At 43.2% G+C, this 19,639-nt stretch overlaps 2 protein-coding genes across 29 annotated transcripts in view; one reads left to right on the forward strand and one right to left on the reverse strand.

Moving 5' to 3' along the window:
• Positions 1-19,639, forward strand: part of phf2 (PHD finger protein 2) — a 236,429-nt gene that overhangs the window by 108,866 nt on the left and 107,924 nt on the right. For all 11 annotated transcript variants that reach the window (XM_061831394.1, XM_061831399.1, XM_061831392.1 and 8 more), the window contains 2 exons: positions 4,497-4,584; positions 4,712-4,818. In XM_061831394.1, the coding sequence (XP_061687378.1) occupies positions 4,497-4,584; positions 4,712-4,818 (195 nt within the window). The remainder of the gene's footprint in view (positions 1-4,496; positions 4,585-4,711; positions 4,819-19,639) is intronic.
• The window catches only part of LOC133506967 (general transcription factor II-I repeat domain-containing protein 2-like), a 129,181-nt gene that overhangs the window by 67,010 nt on the left and 42,532 nt on the right, over positions 1-19,639 (reverse strand). For 13 of the 18 annotated variants that reach the window (XR_009796665.1, XR_009796659.1, XR_009796657.1 and 10 more), the window contains exon 2: positions 15,143-15,352. The exons of 2 other annotated variants lie outside the window; for them this stretch is intronic. The gene's annotated coding sequence lies outside the window, so the exon portion shown is untranslated. Of the gene's footprint in view, positions 1-2,893; positions 2,958-14,035; positions 14,135-15,142; positions 15,353-19,639 lie in introns of those variants that run through there. 3 more of the 18 variants (XM_061831404.1, XM_061831406.1, XM_061831408.1) reach the window with 3 other exon arrangements.

Here is a 19,639-nt window from a genome sequence, read left to right on the forward strand (position 1 = left end):
ATAACTGCTTCAACCCAGGTCATATAAGGCTTGAATGCCCTCATTCCTCAGCTGTGCCGTCCCAGTCCGCTTCCAATGCTGATTTAAACTAGCCCCCACCCGTGTTTTAAGAGGGCCAACACAAGCTGTGCAAGTGACACCCTCACTGTCGCCCAAGACCTGCACTCTGCTTATGTTATGTGCTTCGATAATCTTCCTGACGACAAAACTGTAACCTTTGTGGGCTCTCAGAGAGTGGAAGGAGCTAGTGACTTGTTTTATTCTCCAGTGTTCATTAAGGGTCAGTCAACTTTGAGAAGAATGCTGGATTCAGCGAGCATCTCATGCACACTTAGTGTGGAGGCGCAGTCTAAGATGAAGGTGGCTGGTGTCCTTTTGAACCCCCAGCCAGTGCTTGAGAATTTGGTCCGAGTTGGATGTGGTGGCCTTACAACTCAGCCAAAATGTATTTATGACCTTAATATAGAGATCTATTGTTCCAAGTTCATTGTACCAGCTTTTCTGGTTCCAGGACAGAGGGATGAGTTCATCATTGGGAACAATGTTATTCGGCCCATGATGCAGAAAATGAGATCTGATGACAAGTACTGAGAGCTCATCTGCTTTTGAAACTCTGACCCTGATTGTGAGCAGTTTCTTCAGTTGCTCAGCTGTGTAACTCGCTCATCTGGTCCTGACAACATTGGCACTGTGAGATTGCGACAGGCTGTCACACTTGCTCCACAGGCAGAGTATCTAGTGTTGTTGCCCAGCAGTGCCCCTGTATCTGTGCTCTGTCATCATTGAGTCCACCTCCTCCCGTTCAGCTCGTCGGACGAGTTGTCGCTCCAATGTGAGGTGATCACTGGGTCCCAAAGATAATTTTAAACACCACAAAAAGCCTGGTAATACTACGCCGTAATGCAAAGGTGGCAGATGTTTATCCATGTGTTGCTGTGGAGGATCTACACATCTCTCAGGGTGTGGCTGAGACACAACATGGTCTGACTGTTGACACTATCTCTGAGTCAGGTTCCACAGCTGCTCCTTTTCAACAGTTGAGAGAGTGTCGACTGGGAGACATAACCCTTGAAGCTTGTGAAGAGAGAGGAGTGGATTCAGAGACTAGCTAAACCTGTGCTGATTTACCAAGACATCTTCTCTAGGGATAAGATGGACTGCAGGGAAGCAAAGGGCTTTGTTCATCATATACACCTCACTGATGCCGCCCCTTCTGGTTGCCTTATCGACGAGTTCCCCCAGCGCATTACCACAAATTGAGGGATGTGGTGTCTGATATGGAGTTGAAAGACAACATCAGTATTTCAATCAGTGAGTATGCCTCCCCCCTGGTTCTGGTCTGGAAGAAGTCAGGTGACCTGAGGATCTGTACTGACTTTCGGTGACTCAATGCAAAAACTGTCAAAGATGCCCACCCACTTCTGCACCAGGCTAGTGCCTCGCTGCCCTTGGTGGAAATGACTTTTTCAGCACCATGGATCTCCCATCAGGGTTCTACAACATTCCCCTCCTCGAGTCTGACAGGCGATACACAGCTTTTACAACCCCTTTGGGCCTATATGACTATAATAGGCTTCCCCAGCGCCTATGCAACGGCCCATGCAGATGATGATCAGTGACTTAGGTGACTTGAACTTCTCCAGTATCATTTATCTAGATGACCCGCTTGTCTTTGCCCCCTCTGAGGAAGAGGCCCTGAGAAGGCTAGACCTGGTCTTCTCATGCCTTAGAGCCAACAGCCTGAAGCTGGCACAGAAGAAATGCCACTTCCTACGCAGGTCTGTGAGATTTCTTGGCCAAATGGTGGGGAGCAGTGGCGTCTCAGTCAATCATGAGAAAGGGAATGTCATAATGGCTTTCAGTAAAAGGGATCTCATGAACAATGATGGCTGCACTCCTTCTCAGTGGAAGGTCAAGTCTTTCCTTGGGATGGTGCTGTTTTACCAACGCTTTATCCCTGGCTGTTCTTCCATTGCAAAGCCACTTTACACTTTGACTGTTGGACAGAAGAGGAGAGCAAGAGGTTGTCGTGGGTGGCGGTGTGCTGGCATCTTCCGAGAACTGACTCCTCAGGATTGTACTGCTGTCGGTGAGAAGGCGTTTGAGGATCTTACAACCGCAGTCCTCAACAGTGTGGTGTTGTCCCACCCGGACTTGGAGGAGGTCAAACACGAAAAAGTAGTCTAAAACAAGTGGAAGCACAAAAACGCAAGGCAAAAGGCAAGATCCAAAAACGTGCACAAGGTCCATTGAGTATGAGGGAAACTAAGAAACATGGACAAGACGTGGTCAAACTAAAGAGGGACAGGCTCGCTGTGACAAAGGATGGCTACACCAAACTTTTGACTTACGCACAGTAGCGGAGTATCCCAGGATGCAGTAAAGCCTATGCAACGATCTGGTCAATGCCGATGACACATTCACCACTTAAGTGCTTGGTCCATTAGTGTCCAAAATGCACACAGCCGTATCAGCTGTCAGAGGTGGCACTGCCAAGGGCAGTATCCTGTACACGCCCCTCATAGGAAGTGCACCGCCCACGGCAGTGGTCAGGCAAATGCCCCTGACAATGTCACACAGTGGCGACCCCTTACGGGACAAGCCGAATGGAAAAGAAGAAATTATATTCATAAGGTTTTATAAAAAATGATTTAACTAAATACCTTTTTTGTGTCAAATATGCAAAGTACAAATACTTTTCACATATTTTAAACGTTCTGGTACCCACATCATCGTACATCCCCTGCTACTTCTCGGTTTTTCACTTTTCACGGGTGGTTCTGGTGGTCCCAAATAACAGTGAAAAATGAGGGATTACTGTATTTTGTAAAGACCAAAATTGAAGAAATCGGAGGCTCTGTTATTACAATAAATAAAATAAGTATATGAATACCCTTCTATATTGCAAGTTCTCCAAGTTGGAAATCATGGAGGGGTCTGAAATTTTCATCATAGGTGCATGTCCACTGTGAGAGAGGTAATGTAAAAAGAAAAATCCAGAAATCACAATGCAAGATTTATTTGTGTGATACAGCTGCAAATAAGTATTTCAACACGTGAGAAAACCAATGTTAATATTTTCTACAGTAGTCTTTGTTTGCAATTACAGAGGTCAAACATTTCCTTTAGTTTTTCACCAGGTTTGCACGCACTGCAGGAGGGATTTTGGCACACTCCTCCATACAGATCTTGATTGATCTTCTCTCGATCAGGTTTCTTGGCTGTCACTGAGAAACGAGTTTCAGCTCCCTCCAAAGATTTTCTATTGGGTTTAGATCTGGAGACTGGCGAGGCCACACCAGAACCTTGATATGCTTCTTACAGAGCCACACCTTGGTTTTGCTGGCTGTGTGCTTCGGGTCATTGTTATGTTGAAAGACCCAGCCACAACCCATGTTCAATTCTCTGACGGAGGGAAAAAGGTTGTTCCCCAAAATCTCACGATACATGGCTGCGGTCATCCTCTCCTTAATACGGTGCAGTCGTCCTGTCCCATGTGCAGAAAAACACCCCAAAACCATGATGCTACCACCCCCATGGTCCACTTTAGGAATGGTGTTCTTGGGATGAAACTCATCATTCGTCTTCCTCCAAACACGGTTGGTGGAGTTATGACCAAAAAGTTCCATTCTGGTCTCATCTGACCACAAAACCTTCTCCCATGACTCCTCTGTATCATCCAAATGGTTTAAGCAGGGGAATCTTTCGTGCCATGCATGATTTAAAACCATGACATCTTAGTGTATTACCAACAGTCACCTTGGAAACAGTGGTCCCTGCTCTTTTCAGGTCATTGACCAAGTCCTGTCGTGTAGTCCTGGGCTGATTCATAACCTTTCTAAGGATCATTGAGACCCCAGGAGGGGATATCTTGCATGGGGCTCCACTCCGATTAAGATTGACCGGCATGTTTAGCTTCTTCCATTTTCTAATGATTGCACCAACAGTGGATCTTTTTTCACCAAGATGCTTGGCAATTTCTTGGTAGCCCTTTCCAGGCTTGTGGAGTTGTACAATTTTGGCTCTGGTGTCTTTGGACAGTTCTTTGGTATTGGCCATGTTACAAGTCTGAGTCTTACTGATTGTATGGGATGGACAGGTGTATTTATGCAGCAAACGACCTCACACAGGTGCATCTGATTCAGGATAATACATGGAGTGGAGGTGGAGTTTTGAAGCCATTTTGCCAGGTCTTTGAGGGTCAGAATTCTAGCTGATGGACAGGTGTTCAAATACTTATTTGCAGCTGTATCACGCTACTAAATTAAAAAAAATAAACATACATTGTGATTTCTGGATTTTTCTTTTTAGATTATCTCTCTCACAGTGGACATGCACCTACGATGAAAATTTCAGACCCCTCCATGATTTCTAAGTGGGAGAACTTGCAATATGGCAAGTTGTTGAAATACTCATTTTCCTGTGATTTGTGATGTGATGTGGTACAGTTGTTCATGTTTATTAGATTTCCGTTTGATTATGTCTCTATCTTTCAGGTTGGATCAACGCTATTCTGACTCCTGTTGACTGTTTGGCATTCTCTGGCCATTTTGTCCACAACTTGAGTGTTGAGATGCAGATGAGGTTTTAAAACTTGTATTCATCACACACACAAACTCACCTTTTATTCTGTCTTGCTAGCCATTTAGTTTGATAAAATTTTGATCATTACTTAACTTATGGTGCAGCATTCCCGTTTTATTTTCTTTAGGGCAAATGAAATTGAGAAGCGAATGAAGCTGAAAACCCTCACCCCCTTCCCAAACTTTGAGACAGCATGCTGGTATGTGGGACGTCATCTCCTTGAACGATTCAAAGGTGAACCCTTATTTTTCTGTGAAAGTCCAAGTTCTGTCTTTCAGTAATATGTTCTGTATTGCGAGAATGCTAACTTACATCACATATAGTTCCTCGCAAAAAAGTAATGAAAGCTAAGATAACTAGGTAGCTTTCTTGACAGAAATGTATACCTTCTGTACAATTTATGCAAGTGACTATTTCTTATTTGTCATGAAACCAGCGAATTTCAGATTTCACAGGTCATATTTCTTAGGCTTTGGATCAGCAGCAATGCCATGTAACGAGTTTTGAAACTTTCCCTTCTCCCTCTCCACTTCTTTAACCTTTCATTAAAGGAGGACTTTGGCGAAAAAAAATAGAAAAGGGAGCACACGTTAAAAGTTAGTAGATGAGGGTACAGTGTTTCTTTTAATGCCAAAATTATCCACAGATTTCACCTAGAAACATCTGTAAATTGGAAAAGTATTATCGAAATTCCTCTAATGCTCAGACATTCCAATGACCCCGGCTGGAAAACTGACAGCCAATCAGCGCTTGCCACGTCTGCAGTGCTTCCTGTTCAGACCCCCATTGCTTGTGGATACGTTTCACCAAACAGAGAACGTCCACTAGCATTTAATGGCCGATTTTTGTGAAAAATAATTACAAATGTTCAAACCTCTGCGTTTGAGCCACAATACACACAGGCAGAACTTGACGTGTTGGAAAGGGGGCGTGACGCTGACAAAGGAGCACAACAATCACAAAATATGATATGGACCTCCGAGAGTTTCCAGACAGGCTCGTTTTGAAAGACTGGTGTTCGTGTTGTCTTTGTGATTTAATGCCAACTGTGGTGGAATGCCAGTGTTGTCGTGAGTTTGAAAAGGTCAAACAAAAAATGGAGCGTATCGGAATGAACTTGGATCACGATCAACATGGGTGCATAACTTTCTCAAATAGATACGTTGTTTGTTTGGATGAAGAAGTGTTGCATATCAATTTACACATGATCCATGTCAGTTTGATGAAAGGATCACTTGTACGTCCAGTGGACAATCGGTGAGTACACATTTTTAACGGTCTTGAAATGCTATCTGAATGCTATGTGAATGCTATGTGAGCTATGTGAATGCTATGGGCTATGTCCGAACTTTATAAAAATTGTTAGCTTATTTTATGACTACGACGTACGACTTATCTATTGGTTTATTTATATCTGTAATATAAGATACATAAAACAAAAATTGAGGACTTTCCTAAAAGGATTACACATATATACCCTTCCATCCATTTTCTTAGCCAGTTATCTGCATGAGGATCATGGGAGTGCTGGAGCCTATCCCAGCTGTCAACGGGTAGGAGGCAGGGTACACCCATGGAGAGAATATGCAAACTCCATACAGGGAGGACCGGGATTGAACCCAGGTCCTCATAACTGTGAGGACAACAGCTTACAGCTGGACTGTGCCACCTCATAAAATATATTGTTGCTTATACAGTACCGTCATGAGAGGCTATAGGTAGGCGGCTAATAACCAGTAATGGTTAGATGCGTGCAAATTTCCCCAACCGAGAAATGAGCCTCAACTGTGACAGCTTTATCCTGTCAGGGTGACCCCACGGAAGGTTGAAGAATGACAAATTTGGGTGCATTTTCTCAGTTTTGTTGGAGTTTGGTGCACAACACGTCTGCATATTTGCCTAGCTAGAACAAATTGTCTGTAATGCTAAGCATCACGGGGCGGCACAAAAATGGCACATATCCTGATAACGTGTGGATTTAAAAAATTGTCTTTATTTAAAATTTGTTTTTCAATTAATGTCCAAAATATATAAGCATATTACTTCAGATTGGAGGGTGTTCAGGGGCGAGAGAGTGAGTATGTTGGTAGAGGGTGCTGAGGATGGAGCTGCCAGGCAAAAGAGCGAGAGGAAGACCAAAGAAAAGGTTGATGGATGTTGTGAGGGAGGACATGAGGACAGTCGGTGTTAGAGAGGAGGATGCACGAGATAGGCTTAGATGGAAAAAGATGACACACTGTGGCAACCCCTAACGGGACAAGCCAAAAGAAAATGAGCCCGCGTGTGTACGTGTGTGCTTCTGTGTGTGTGCGCGTGAAGCTAGCAATGTGGCGATGGCTGGCCCCACCGCCCCAACCTAAACATACAAGCTTTCCACATTCCATTTCTAAATATTGTATTGCTTTAAAATACCACGACTCCATTTCTCTTCTCATCTACTCCATGGTAAAATCATTTAAACCCTGCTCCTAAACTTTTAGCCTTACTAACTTTCCATCTGCTCTCTTGGATGCACAGTATATCAACCTTTCGCCTCACCATCATGTCAACTAACTCCCGAGGTATTCCTGTCATAGTCCCAACATTCAAAGTTCCTACACTTAGTTGTAGGCTCTGTGCATTCCTACTCTTGTTCTGCCGACAAATGCGTTTTTTTCCTCTGCAGGTTTACGGTGCCGGGGGGTGGGTGTTATTAACATGGGCCATGACCGATCCGGTATGGGATTCTGTAGATGAATGCTCATATTTGTTTGGCAAAGTTTGAAACCTAATCTCCTTCCTGACGCAACCCTCTGCATTTATCCGGGCTTGGTAATGAGATGACAGATGGTAATGGCTTGTGCACCTATTGGGATGCAATTTTCAAAGCATTCACATTCATTAAAGCAATAATTTGAAAAAGTACAGTTAAAACAGCTTTTTTGTGCAAGAAATATCACTGAAAAATGGAAGTACTCCAAAATGCATTAGAAAAAGGAGTTTATTATCTGGCTTGAAAACACTCAAACTTTGGGCTGACCACCTCTGTTGGCAATTTATTCCATTTTTTTTTTCCGCAGCATGATCGCTAAATGGTGAGTTACCATGTTTGTTTTGGACTCTTCACTTCACGATTAGACCTGAGTCAGTTGATCTCAGTGCACTACTGGGTTTGTATTCCATTATTATTTATTTGATGTATTAAGGACCTAAACCATTTTGTGGTTTATAGAGCAGCAACAGAACTTTCAAATCTATTCTAAAAACAGACTGGAAGCCAGTGTTTAAGAGCTTACATTTGCAGTTTTATGCTCTGAGCGCTTTGTTCTGGTCACAACCAGAGTTGCAGCACTCTGAACGAGCTGCAGGTGTTCAATGCTCTTTTTGGGGAGCCCAGTCAGAAAACCAATTACAAGAGTCAAGCTGACTTGAGACAAATGGATGAGCTTTTCCCAGTCTGCTTGACACACCCAAGCCTTCACTCTAGATATGTTTTTCAGATGGTAAAAGGCAGTTTTAGTAATCGATTTGATATGAGTCCCGAAGGGGGTCATGGTGGCGCAAGTGTAGAGCGTTGGGCTCACAGTTGTGTTTACATGTTCTCCCTGTGCCTGCATAGGTTTTCTCTGGGCACTCCCTTTTCCTCCCACATACCACAAACAAGCATTAATTCGAGACTCTAAATTGCCCCTAAGTATTATTGTGAGTGCGACTGTTGTCTGTCCCCATGTGTCCTGCAATAGGCTGGCAACCAGTTCAGGGTGAACCCTGCCTCCTGCCTGATGACAGCTGGGATTAGCTCCAACACTCCTGTGACCCTCATGAGGATAAGTGGCTCAGAAAATGGGAGGTTGGATGGATGAATGACTGTGATATCAGAACACCAAGGTTACGGACTTGGTCTTTGCTTTTTATGGATAGTGAATCCAGGTATTTTCGCACAGCAATCCTTGATTCTTTATTGACCAAAAATAAATGTCTCAGTTTTGTTGTGGTTTAGTTGAAGGAAATTTTTGCTCATTCAGTTAATTATCCGCTTGAGATAGTGGTACAACACCTCAATTGAACTATATTCATCTGGAGACACTGCTACATTTGTGTATATGCATAGCTATGATAGTCAGAATTAAACGTTTTAAGAATTTGACCCAAGGGTATCATATACAGGCTTAACAGTAAGTGTCCAAGAACAGACCTTTGGGGAAACCCATTTTTGTTAGGAGAAGAACAAGCTAATACTTTTTCCCCCCGCTACGTGGAAGGAAGTCACCAATCAAAATCCCATCCTTTGCCACGGTGTCCCACCCCCCAAAAAAAATTTACACTACAGCAAACAGAACAGCACAACTAGCAGACAACAAAACAACCAAAACAATGAGGGAAGAAATACAGTGAAGAAAATAAGTATTTGAACACCCTGTTACATTGCAAGTAGTTCTCCCACTTAGAAATCATGGAGGGGTCTGAAATTTTCATCATAGGTGCATGTCCACTGTGAGGGCAATAATCAAAAAGAAAAATCTAGAAATCACAATGTACGATTTTTTTAAACAATTTATTTGTATGATACAGCTGACTATCAGGTAGAATTCTTACCCTCAAAGACCTGTTAGTCCAACTTTAAAAGTCCACCTCCACTCCATGTATTATCCTGAATCAGATGCACCTGGGTCGTTTGCTGCATGAAGACACCTGTAACATGGCCAAGACCAAAGAGCTGTCCAAAGACATGAGAGACAAAATTGTACAACTCCACATGGCTGGAAAGGGCGACGGAGAAATTGCCAAGCAGCTTGGTGAAAAAAAATCCACTGTTGGAGCAATCGTTAGAAAATGGAAGAAGCTAAACATGACAGTCAATTTCAATCGGAGTGGAGCCCCATGCAAGATATCACCTTGTGAGGTCTCAGTGATCCTTAGAGAGGTTATGAATCAGCCCAGGACTACACGACAGGACTTGGTCAATAACCTGAAAAGAGCTGGGTCCAGCATTTCCAAGGTGACAGTTGGTAATACACTAAGACTTCATGATTTGAAATCGTGCATGGCACGGAAACTTCCTTGCTTAAACCAGCACATGTCAAGGCCTGTCTTCAGTTTGCCAATGACCATTTGGATGATGAGGAGTCATGGGGGAAGGTTTTGTGGTCAGATGAGACCAAAATGGAACTTTTTGGTCATAATTCCAATAACCATGTTTGGAGGAAGACAAATGATGGGTTCCATCCCAAGAACGCCACACCTACTGTGAAGCATGTGGGTGGTAGCATCATGCTTTGGGGATGTTTTTCTGCACAGGATGACTACACTATATTAAGGAGAGGATGACCGTAGCCATGTATTGTGAGATTTTGGGGAACAACCTCTTTTCTCTCTCAGTCAGAGAATTGAAGATGGGTCGTGGTTGGGTCTTTCAACATGACAATGACCCAAACCACACAGCCAGGAAAACCAAGCAGTGGCTCCGTAAGAAGCATATCAAGGTTCTGGCATGGCCTAACCGGTCTCCAGACCTAAACCAAATGCAAAATCTTTGGAGGGAGCTGAATTGGTGAGGCCGGCCATGATGTACGGATTAGAGACAGTGGCACTAAAGAAACAACAGGAAGCAGAACTGGAGGTAGCCGAAATGAAGATGATGAGGTTCTCGCTTGGAGTGAGCAGGTTGGATAGGATTAAAAATTAGCTCATTAGAGAAACAGCCAAAGTTGGATGGTATGGAGACAAGGTTAGAGACAGCAGACTTAGATGGTTTGACATGTTCAGAAACGAGAGAGTGCGTATAATGGTAGAAGAGTGCTGAGGATGGAGCTGCCAGGCAAAAGAGCGAGAGGAAGATCAAAGAAAAAGTTGATGGAAGTTGTGAGGGAGGACATGAGAACAGTGGTGGGTGTTAGAGAGGAGGATGCACGAGATAGGCTTAGATGGAAAAAGATGACATGCTGTGGCGACCCCTAATGGGACAAGCCAAAACGAAAAGAAGAAGAAGGTATTGAGTCAAGACAGCTCGTTGATGGTTTCAGCTGCTGAACAATTTTTTGGTCTACTGTATCAAATTTTGATATGATAATAGAGGTTTCCCTGGCTGGCTTCAGATGTGGTATCATTGTATCATTTTGCTGATATGTGCTGATATTTAACCCGTTGGAATGGATTTTTTCACAAAAATAACAGGCAAAGTCATTGTCATTGTCAATTAATAGAGTATGGCTAAGTTACACGATCCATAAATTTCGTAGCGGTCCTCTCATTTATGTACCTTTTCTTCATAGACATTGAGGTTGTCTGCACTTTTTTCATGTCCACTTCCAGTCCAAATTATTTAACCGCATTAGAAATTACATTTATTTTCACAATTGACAAATTTTCAATGATGTCCTAAACAAGCCACAGTTTAGTTACAATAGTTATTCATTATAATATATCCACACCGCTAATAATGCAAGCTGTTTCAGCAAGGCAGCATAGCGGAAGTTAGTAGGTTGGTTCTGAGTACCGGGGTTCAAATCTTAGCCCCGCCTGTGTTGAGTTTGCATGTTCTCCCCTTGTCTGTGTGGGTTTTTGGGTGGCAGGAATGCTGGACCCAATACCAGCTGTCATCGAGTATACCCTGAACTGGTTGATAGCCAATCGCAGGGCACATAGAGACAGACAACAGTTATACTCACAATCACACCTAGCGGCAATTTAGAGTCTCCAATTAAGGCATATTTTTGGCATGTGGGAGGAAAACTGAGTGCCTGGAGAAAACCCACGCAGTCATGGGGAGAACATGCAAACTCCACACTTCAGCTAATCTTCATTCCTCTCTTTTCCAGTGCATGTCTCCATCTTTCTAATTGTTCCTCTGCCTGCTCCCTACTTTCGCTGCATATCACGATATCATCTGCGAACATCATGGTCCAAGGGGATTTCCAGTCTAACCTCATCTGTCAACCTATCCATTACCACTCACAGTATGCCATATTCATCCATCAATTCTATCTGTCACATCCTCTAAAGAAGATCTAGCATTTTGTGTTGCACAACAAACACACACCCCTTTTTCAAATGTCATGGCATGGAAAAGCTGACGGATAAATATTAAAGAAGCATGGGATATGGTATACTGTATTTTCTGGACTATAAGTTGCTTCGGTGTATAAGTCGGATCAGCCATAAAATGCACAAAGGGGGAGAAAAAAAATCATATAAATCGCACTGGACTATAAGTCACAATTTTGGGGATAATTTTTTTCATAAAATTAGAAACTAAGAATAGACATTTTATCCTGAAAGGAAAGAAAAAAATAGTGGCGTTAGATTTCTTCATTGCAGTTAGAGTTCCTTTTCTTTTTGCCAGTCTCTCACAAGGTTGTCATTCACTCCAAGGTTTCTTTCTGCTGCCCGATTACCGTTTTGGGCTGCATATTTCACTTCTTGTATCTTGTAATCTGTAAAATATTATTTTATTTTTGGTGGAATTTGTTTGAAGTTTCATCTAAGTGGCTTGGAAAATGGATGGATTTTTGCTTAAGTAGTATATTTTCAGTGGTGCCGGAGTGATAGGAGTAGCAGATCCTAGCAAGCCTAGACGACGCGCTTGTGGCTGTCAGTGTAGGAAAAAGAAACCCAGGGAGGTGTCTGGGAGCCATCCGAATCAGAAGCCCCAGCCACCTCATCTGGCTCTTCTTAATGCAGAAGAGCAGCAGCTCTTAATGCCGAGGAGCAACTCCTTACACTGAGCCCCTCCCGGATGATCAAGGTTCCCACCCTTTCTCTAAGGGAGAGCCCGGACACCCTTCTGAAGAAACTAATTTCAGCCGCTTGTATCCAGGATCTTGTTCTTTCGGTCATGAACCACAGCCCGTGACCATAGGTGAGGGTAGGAACGTAGTTCGCCTGGTAAATTGAGAGCTTCCCCTTTCGACTTAGCTCCCTGTTTACCACAACAGATCAATACAAAGCCTGCATCAATGCCGATACCGCACTGATCTGCCTGTCGATCTCCCGTCCTATTCCTCCCTCACTAGTGAACAAGACCCCAGGATACTTAAACTCCTTCACTTGGGGCAGGATCTCATCCCCGACCTGTAGAGGGCATGCAACCTTTTTTTGACTGAAGACGATGGTCTTAGATTTGGAGGTGCAGATTTTCATCCCAACCACTTCACACTTGGCTACAAACCGCTCCAGTGAGCATTGGAGATGGTTTGATGAAGCCAACAGAACCACATCATCTGCAAAGAGCAGAAATGCAATGCTGGGGTCATCATCAAACCCGACAACCTCTATGTCTTAGCTGCGCCTGAAATTCTGTCCATAAAAGTTATGAACAAAATCGGTGACAAAGGCAGCCTTTGCTCGAGTCCAACTCTCACTGGAAACAAGTCTGACCTATTGCCAGCAATGTGGACCAAACTCTGCCACTAGTTGTACAGAGACTGAACAGCCCATATCAGGGGGTTTGGTATCCCATACTCCTGAAGAACCCCCTGTAAGACTCCCTGAGGATAATATTGCCCCGGTCACTTCACTCCGTTGTGAGATGTTCTCTTCTTCAAAAGAGCTTCCGTATTAGAAGTGGCGCGTTCGTCTCCCATAGTAGGTGGCACAGCGCGTTTTCAATGGCGAATGTCCCAGTGTGACGTCACAGACAGAAGATGCAGCCAATATGGCCTGCAGCCTCCAGTTTTTTTCCCCTCTGGCAATTAAATCATTAAATTCTTGATCAGCGAACCTACTATTTCCCTCCCTTGTGCCATGTTAGGACACTCACATCGTGCCGGTCAAATCAGTATTTGTATTATATATCTATTTTTTTACATTTTGTAGACTGCACGATTCGTCACTTTAAACTGCTTCCTTTGCACAATTGACAATGCACTGGCCAATAACGAGAACCGCAAATCGGTAAAGGCACTCTGTACAAGCTGAACAAAATGTGGGATGTTCACACACTTAACTCATACCTGTTTTAAATGAAAATTTTACATCTTGCACGATTTATGAGGAATAGTTACTATAAACAGATATGTCTCTTGTTCTTTGTTCTGAATGTTGTACCAGGGCAGCACCAACTGCCGGAGAAATTCCCTGTAAGTTTTTACACACTTAGCCATTAAAGCTGATTCTGATTCTGAAGATTTTTGAGAAAGTTATTTTTAATCAACTCAGCAACTTCTTGAATTTAAATGAACCTTTTGACAACTTTTAAACAGGTTCCCAAACTCATCACAGGACAGAAACTGCTCTTAACAAAGTGCTAAATGATATAAGGTTGAATACTGACTCAGGAAAGGTGTCAATTTTGGTCTTGTTGGATCTCAGCTCAACTTTTGATACGGTAGATCATAATATACTGCTGAACACGTTGGAAATGTGGGTAGGACTCAATGGAACAGTCCTTAAATGGTTTACATAGGTCCTACCTGGAGGAAAGGAGCTACTTTGTAACCATTGGAAGGGCTCAATCTCAACAAATGGCACTGACCTGTGCGGTCCCTTAAGGGTCAGTTCTTGGACCCCTCTTGTTTAGCAGTTAGTCGTGTCTCCAGATGGCTACAGTTCAATTGAAGTATTGTGCCACTGTCTAAAGAAGATAAATAACTGGATGAGCCAAATGTTTCTTCAACTAAACCACAACAATACTGAGACAATTGTTTTTGGCAATAAAGAAAAGAGAATTGGTGTTCGGAAATACCTGGACTCCCTATCTTTAAAAACCAGAGACCAAGTCCGAAACCTTGGTGTTCTGATTGATTCTGACCTGACTTTCAACAGTCATATAAAATTAATCACAAAAACTGCCATTCTACCATCTGAAGAACATATCTAGAGTGAAGGCTTGTATGTGTCAAGCAGATCAGGGAACGCTAGTCCATGTAGACTTGACTACTATGATGGTCTTCTGACTGGACTCCCCAAAAAGAGCATGAAAGAGCTGCTACTCATTCGGAATGCAGCAGCTTGGGTTCTGACCAGAACAAAGAGGTCAGCGCATACTGTATAACTCCAATCCTAAAGTTCTTGACCTGGCTTCCAGTCAGCTTTAGAATATATTTTAAAGTTCTGGTGGTCGTCTATAAATCACTTAAGGATTTAGGTCCTGAATACATGAAAGAAATGGTTCCGGATACAAACCCATTTGAGCTCTGAGATCGATTGACTCAGGTCAAATAGTGGAGTGCAGAGTCCAAAGCAGCTATTTTTCTGCACACAAATAGAATCAGTTGCCAACTGAGATGACGTCAGCCCCAATTGTGAATGTTTTAAATCTAAGTTGAAAACTCTTTTTTTTTTCTCATGCTTTTTAGAGTATTTCCACTTTTTAATCATATTTCTTGCACTTTACGTGGTTAAAATTGTCATTTTTGTTGCTTTTAATCCCATTTTAAATGTTTTATCTTGTTTTCGAATACTTCTAATCATGTAAAGCACATTGAGTTACCTCATGTATGAAATGCGCTATACAAATGAATTTGCCTTGCTTACTTGAGTTTGGCAAAGACAAAATCCTAGTTTTCAAAGCCCAAACCTCTCGACACTGTACTGCTCTTTATCATTCATTCATTCATTCATTCAATTTCGTCTGCTTAACTGAGGTAGGGCCCTGGGGGCAGTAGCTTTAGATGGGAACCCCAGACTTGCGTCTCCCTAGACACTTCCTCCAGCTGTTCCAAAGGGATTCAAAGATGTTCCCAGCCAAGCTGGCATGTAAGTCTCTCCAGCATGTCTTCTGTCATCCCTGGGATCTAATCCTGATGGGAGGTACCTGGAACTCCTCATCAAGGAGGCATCCACGTGACATCTGAAACAGATGCCGAAGCACAACACACAGTTGGTGAGGGTAAGAACATAGATTGACTCGTAAATTGAGAACTTCACCTTTCGACATAGCTACTTCTTTACCACAACTGACTGATACCAAGTCCGCATCACTGCGGATGCTGCACCGATGTCCCTGTTGAGGTTCCATTTCATTCTCCCCTCACTTGTGAACAAGATCCCAATATTTTTGAAGTCCTCCACTTGGGGCAGGATCTCATCGCTGATCTGGAGAGGGCACTCCACCCTATTCTGACTGAGGACGATGGTCTCAGATTTCGATGTGCTAATTTTTATCCGACCACTTCACATACTACTGCCAACCGCACCTGTGAGAGTTGGAGATCATGACTTGGTTAAAACTAACAAAACTACATCATCTTCAAAAAACCAGGGCTGCAATACTGACGGCACCAAACCACAAGCCTTCTGAACCTCAACTGTATCGACAAAGTCTGTTCCTAAAATTTATGATCAGAATTTGTGACAAAAGGCAATCTTGATCCAACGCTGACACCAGCTATACATGGACCGAACAGCGCGTACCTGGGTTTCAGTACCCCATACTCCCGAAGCACCCCCCAAAAGGACTTCCTGAGGGACATGATCGAACGCCTTCTCTAAGTCCACAAAACATGTTGACTGGTTAGGCGATCTCCCATGCACACTCGAGGACCCTGCCAAGGGTGAAGAGCTGGTCCACTGTACTACGGCCAGGACGAAAAGCCCACTTCTCTTCCTGAATCTGCAAATTGTACGTCCCCACAGACTCTCCTCTCCAGCACTTGTGAATAAACCTTACCAAGGAATCTGCAGAGTGTGCTCCCGATCCACCTGTAATTGGAACGCAGCTTCTGGTCTTTAATCTTAAAGATGGGTACTACAACCCGTCTGCCCATTCAGAGGCACTGTCCCTGATCTCCACTCATTGTTGCAGAGATCTGTCAACCAGGAGAATCCCACAACATCCAGTGGAAGTCAGGAGCAATCACCACTCTACTCAGTGTTGAAGGTGGATTGCTTTCCCATCCTGAGACGCTCAATGGCGGATCAGAATTTCCTTGAAGCCATCCAGAAGTCGTTCTCAATGGTCTCATGAAACTCCTCCCACACTCAAGTTTTTGCCTCAATGACCACCAAAGCCGCAATCCACTTGACCAGCCGGTACCCATCAACTGCCTTAGGAATCCCACAGGGCCAAAAGACCCAATAGGGCTCCTTCTTCAGCTTGACATCATCCCTCACAGTTAGTGTCCACCAACGGGTTCGGGGATTGCCGCCATGACAGGCTCCAACTACCTTATGGCCCCCGCCTCAGCAATGGAGTCACGGACATGGGCAATTCGGACTCAATGTGTCCTTATCCCCCAGGACGTGTGTGAAATATGTCAGAAGTGGGAGTTGAAAGTCCTTCTGACAGGGGATGGTAAGAGACATTCCCAGCAGACCCTCACATTACATTTGGGCCTATCAGGCCAGACCCGCATCTTCCCCCTGCGGAGCACACTCACCAGCAGATGATCAGTTGACAGCTCTGCCCCTTTCTTCACCTGCGTTTCCAAGACATGCTGGCCCAAGTTCGATGACACAACCACCATGTATGGACACCCTTATGCTCGATTATGGTGTTTTTATAGACAATCCATCATGAGCACAGAAGTCTAAAAACAGAACACCATTTGGGTTCTAATCAGGGGAGACGGAATCATGCCCTTCCAGGTATAAATGTCGTTGCCCACATGAGTATTGAAGTCCTGCAGCAGAACGATGTGATCCCCAGTGGGAGGACTCTCCAGCCCCCTCGTACCCCCAATGCCACTTCAAAAAGGGTGAGGACTTTGAACTGCTGTTTGGTGAATCTGCACAAATAACAGTCAGTTACCGACCCCCCACACAAAGGAGGAGGAAGGCTACTCTCTCATCCACTGGAGTGAACCCCAACCTACAGACGCCAAGCCAAGGGGCAATAAATATATCCAGACCTGCTCAACGCCTCGTGTCTAGGCAAGTGAAAACATCTTGATTTTTTTTTTTTTTAAATATTCACAGTTGTTTTTGGAGCTGCACTTTGTCTGTTCCCTTGGGTAGGACCTGTTTGCCTTGGGTGACCCTATCAGGAGCATATAGCCCAACACAAATTAGCTCCTAGGATCATTGGCACACACAAACCCCTCCATTTTAATCAAGTGACAGCTCAAGGAGGGGATGCTCTGCATCTTGCCTTTGGCAGTTCAACTTCAATACATTATTAAAGTGCAACCAAAGAGGAGAAAAATTGTCTTGTAGGTTTGAAACATCATAGCGAAGAGTCTTCTTGGGTACAGTAAAGAAAATAAGTACTTGAACACCCTGCTATATTGCAAGCTCTCTTACTTAGAAATCATGGAGGGGTCTGAAATTTTTATCGTAGATGCATGTCCTCTGTGAGAGAGATAAATTAAAAAGAAAAATCCAGAGATCACAATGTATGTTTTTTTTTTAAACAATTTCTTTGTGTTATACAGTTGCAAATAAGTATTTGACCACCTGTATCAGCTAGAATTCTGACCCTCAAAGACCTGTTAGTCCACCTCTAAAGGTCCACCTCCACTCCATGAATTATCCTGAATTAGATGCACCTGTGCGAGGTCATTAGCTGCATAAAGACACCTGTCCACCACATACAATCAGTAAGACCCAAACTTGTAACATGGCCAAGACCAAAGAGGTGTCCAAAGACACCAGAGACAAAATTGTACAACTCCACATGGCTTGAAAGGACTAGGGAAAAATTGCCAAGCACCTTAATGAAAAAAGGTCCACTGTTTGAGGAATCATTAGATAATGGAAGAAGCTAAACATAACGGTCAATCTCAATCGGAGTGGAGCCCCATGCAAGATATCATCTCGTGGGGTCGCAATGATTCTTAGAAAGGTGGGGAATCAACCCAGGACTATACGGCAGGACTTGGTCAATGACCTGAAAAGAGCTGGGAACACCGTTTCCAAGGCGACTGTTGGTAATACACTAAGATGTCATGGTTTAAATCAGGGGTGTCAAACTCCCTTTGGTCTGCGGGCCGAATACAGCTTAATTTGAGATCAAGCGGGCCGGACCAGTAAACTCATTGCAAAATTACATAGAACTAACAATAAACCCACTTTTTTCCTTTGTATTAGTCACTAATACTTATAATTAGTGCAAAGAATGAGTAAATTATCGAAATGTTTATTAACAGAATTTTCCTTTTACATTATGAACAATATATTATGAACAAGAGAATAACATAAGAACATAAATAAAGTATGTGCAATTTTAACAACACTTTTACACAGTTAAACATATATTTAAGTGTGTTGTACATAAAACTGATCACAGAAATAGTAACAATGTTCCAAAAACATTTAGTACCAGCCTTGTGGAACTTAAAAACACTGTTTTTCAACATCTGGAAAGCAATTTGAACAAATGAATTACTTTCACAGCAATTATTCGTCTTGCTTGGAATTTCCCCTTGAAACTTGACATCGTTTATCCTGCACAAGTGCATCAATATGAGGCATCATGTCCTGAGAAGCAGCCAATTTCGGAATCTCATTCAAATGCTTATGTGTGAGCTTTGAGCGCAGCTTTGTTTTATTAATGTTCATTAGTGAGAAAACTTGCTCACAAAGGTAGGTTGTCCCAAACATGGACAATGTTTTAGCAGCTAGTGCTGTCAATGCGGGATAGCCTGGTACGAGGTACTTGTAAAATGTGTCCAAGCTTACAGAGGCAAATCTGTCCTTCAGTTCTACATCACACTGCAAATCAATGATTTCAAGTTGCATGGCAACGGGCAAATCAGAAGCTTTGACTGTGAATGGTGAGCGAAAAACTGCAAAATCTGTTTCGAGTTCGCTAAAAACCTGAAATCTTTTCTCAAACTCCATCAACAGCCCTGAAATCTTCTCTTTGTACCGTTTCACGTCAGAATTAACGCTTGCTGCGCACATATCTTTTAAACAGGGAAAATGAGCAGGGTCACCGCTTGCCACCTGCGTCTCCCATAACCCGAGCTTTAACTTGAATGCTCGTATGCTGTCATAATACTGTGTTACGATTTTTTTGCGTCCCTGCAACATTTTGTTAAGAATATTCAAGTGCTCAGTGATGTCAACCATAAACGCAAGGTCCTGCAGCCACAGATGGCACTGTAATTCCTTAACAGGTTTACCTTTTTTCTCCATGAATTGTCCGATTTCATCACGTAAATCAAAGAAGCGCTTTAGCACAGGACCTCTGCTTAAC

Source organism: Syngnathoides biaculeatus, chromosome 10, assembly GCF_019802595.1.
Source record: "Syngnathoides biaculeatus isolate LvHL_M chromosome 10, ASM1980259v1, whole genome shotgun sequence".
NCBI lineage: Eukaryota > Metazoa > Chordata > Actinopteri > Syngnathiformes > Syngnathidae > Syngnathoides > Syngnathoides biaculeatus.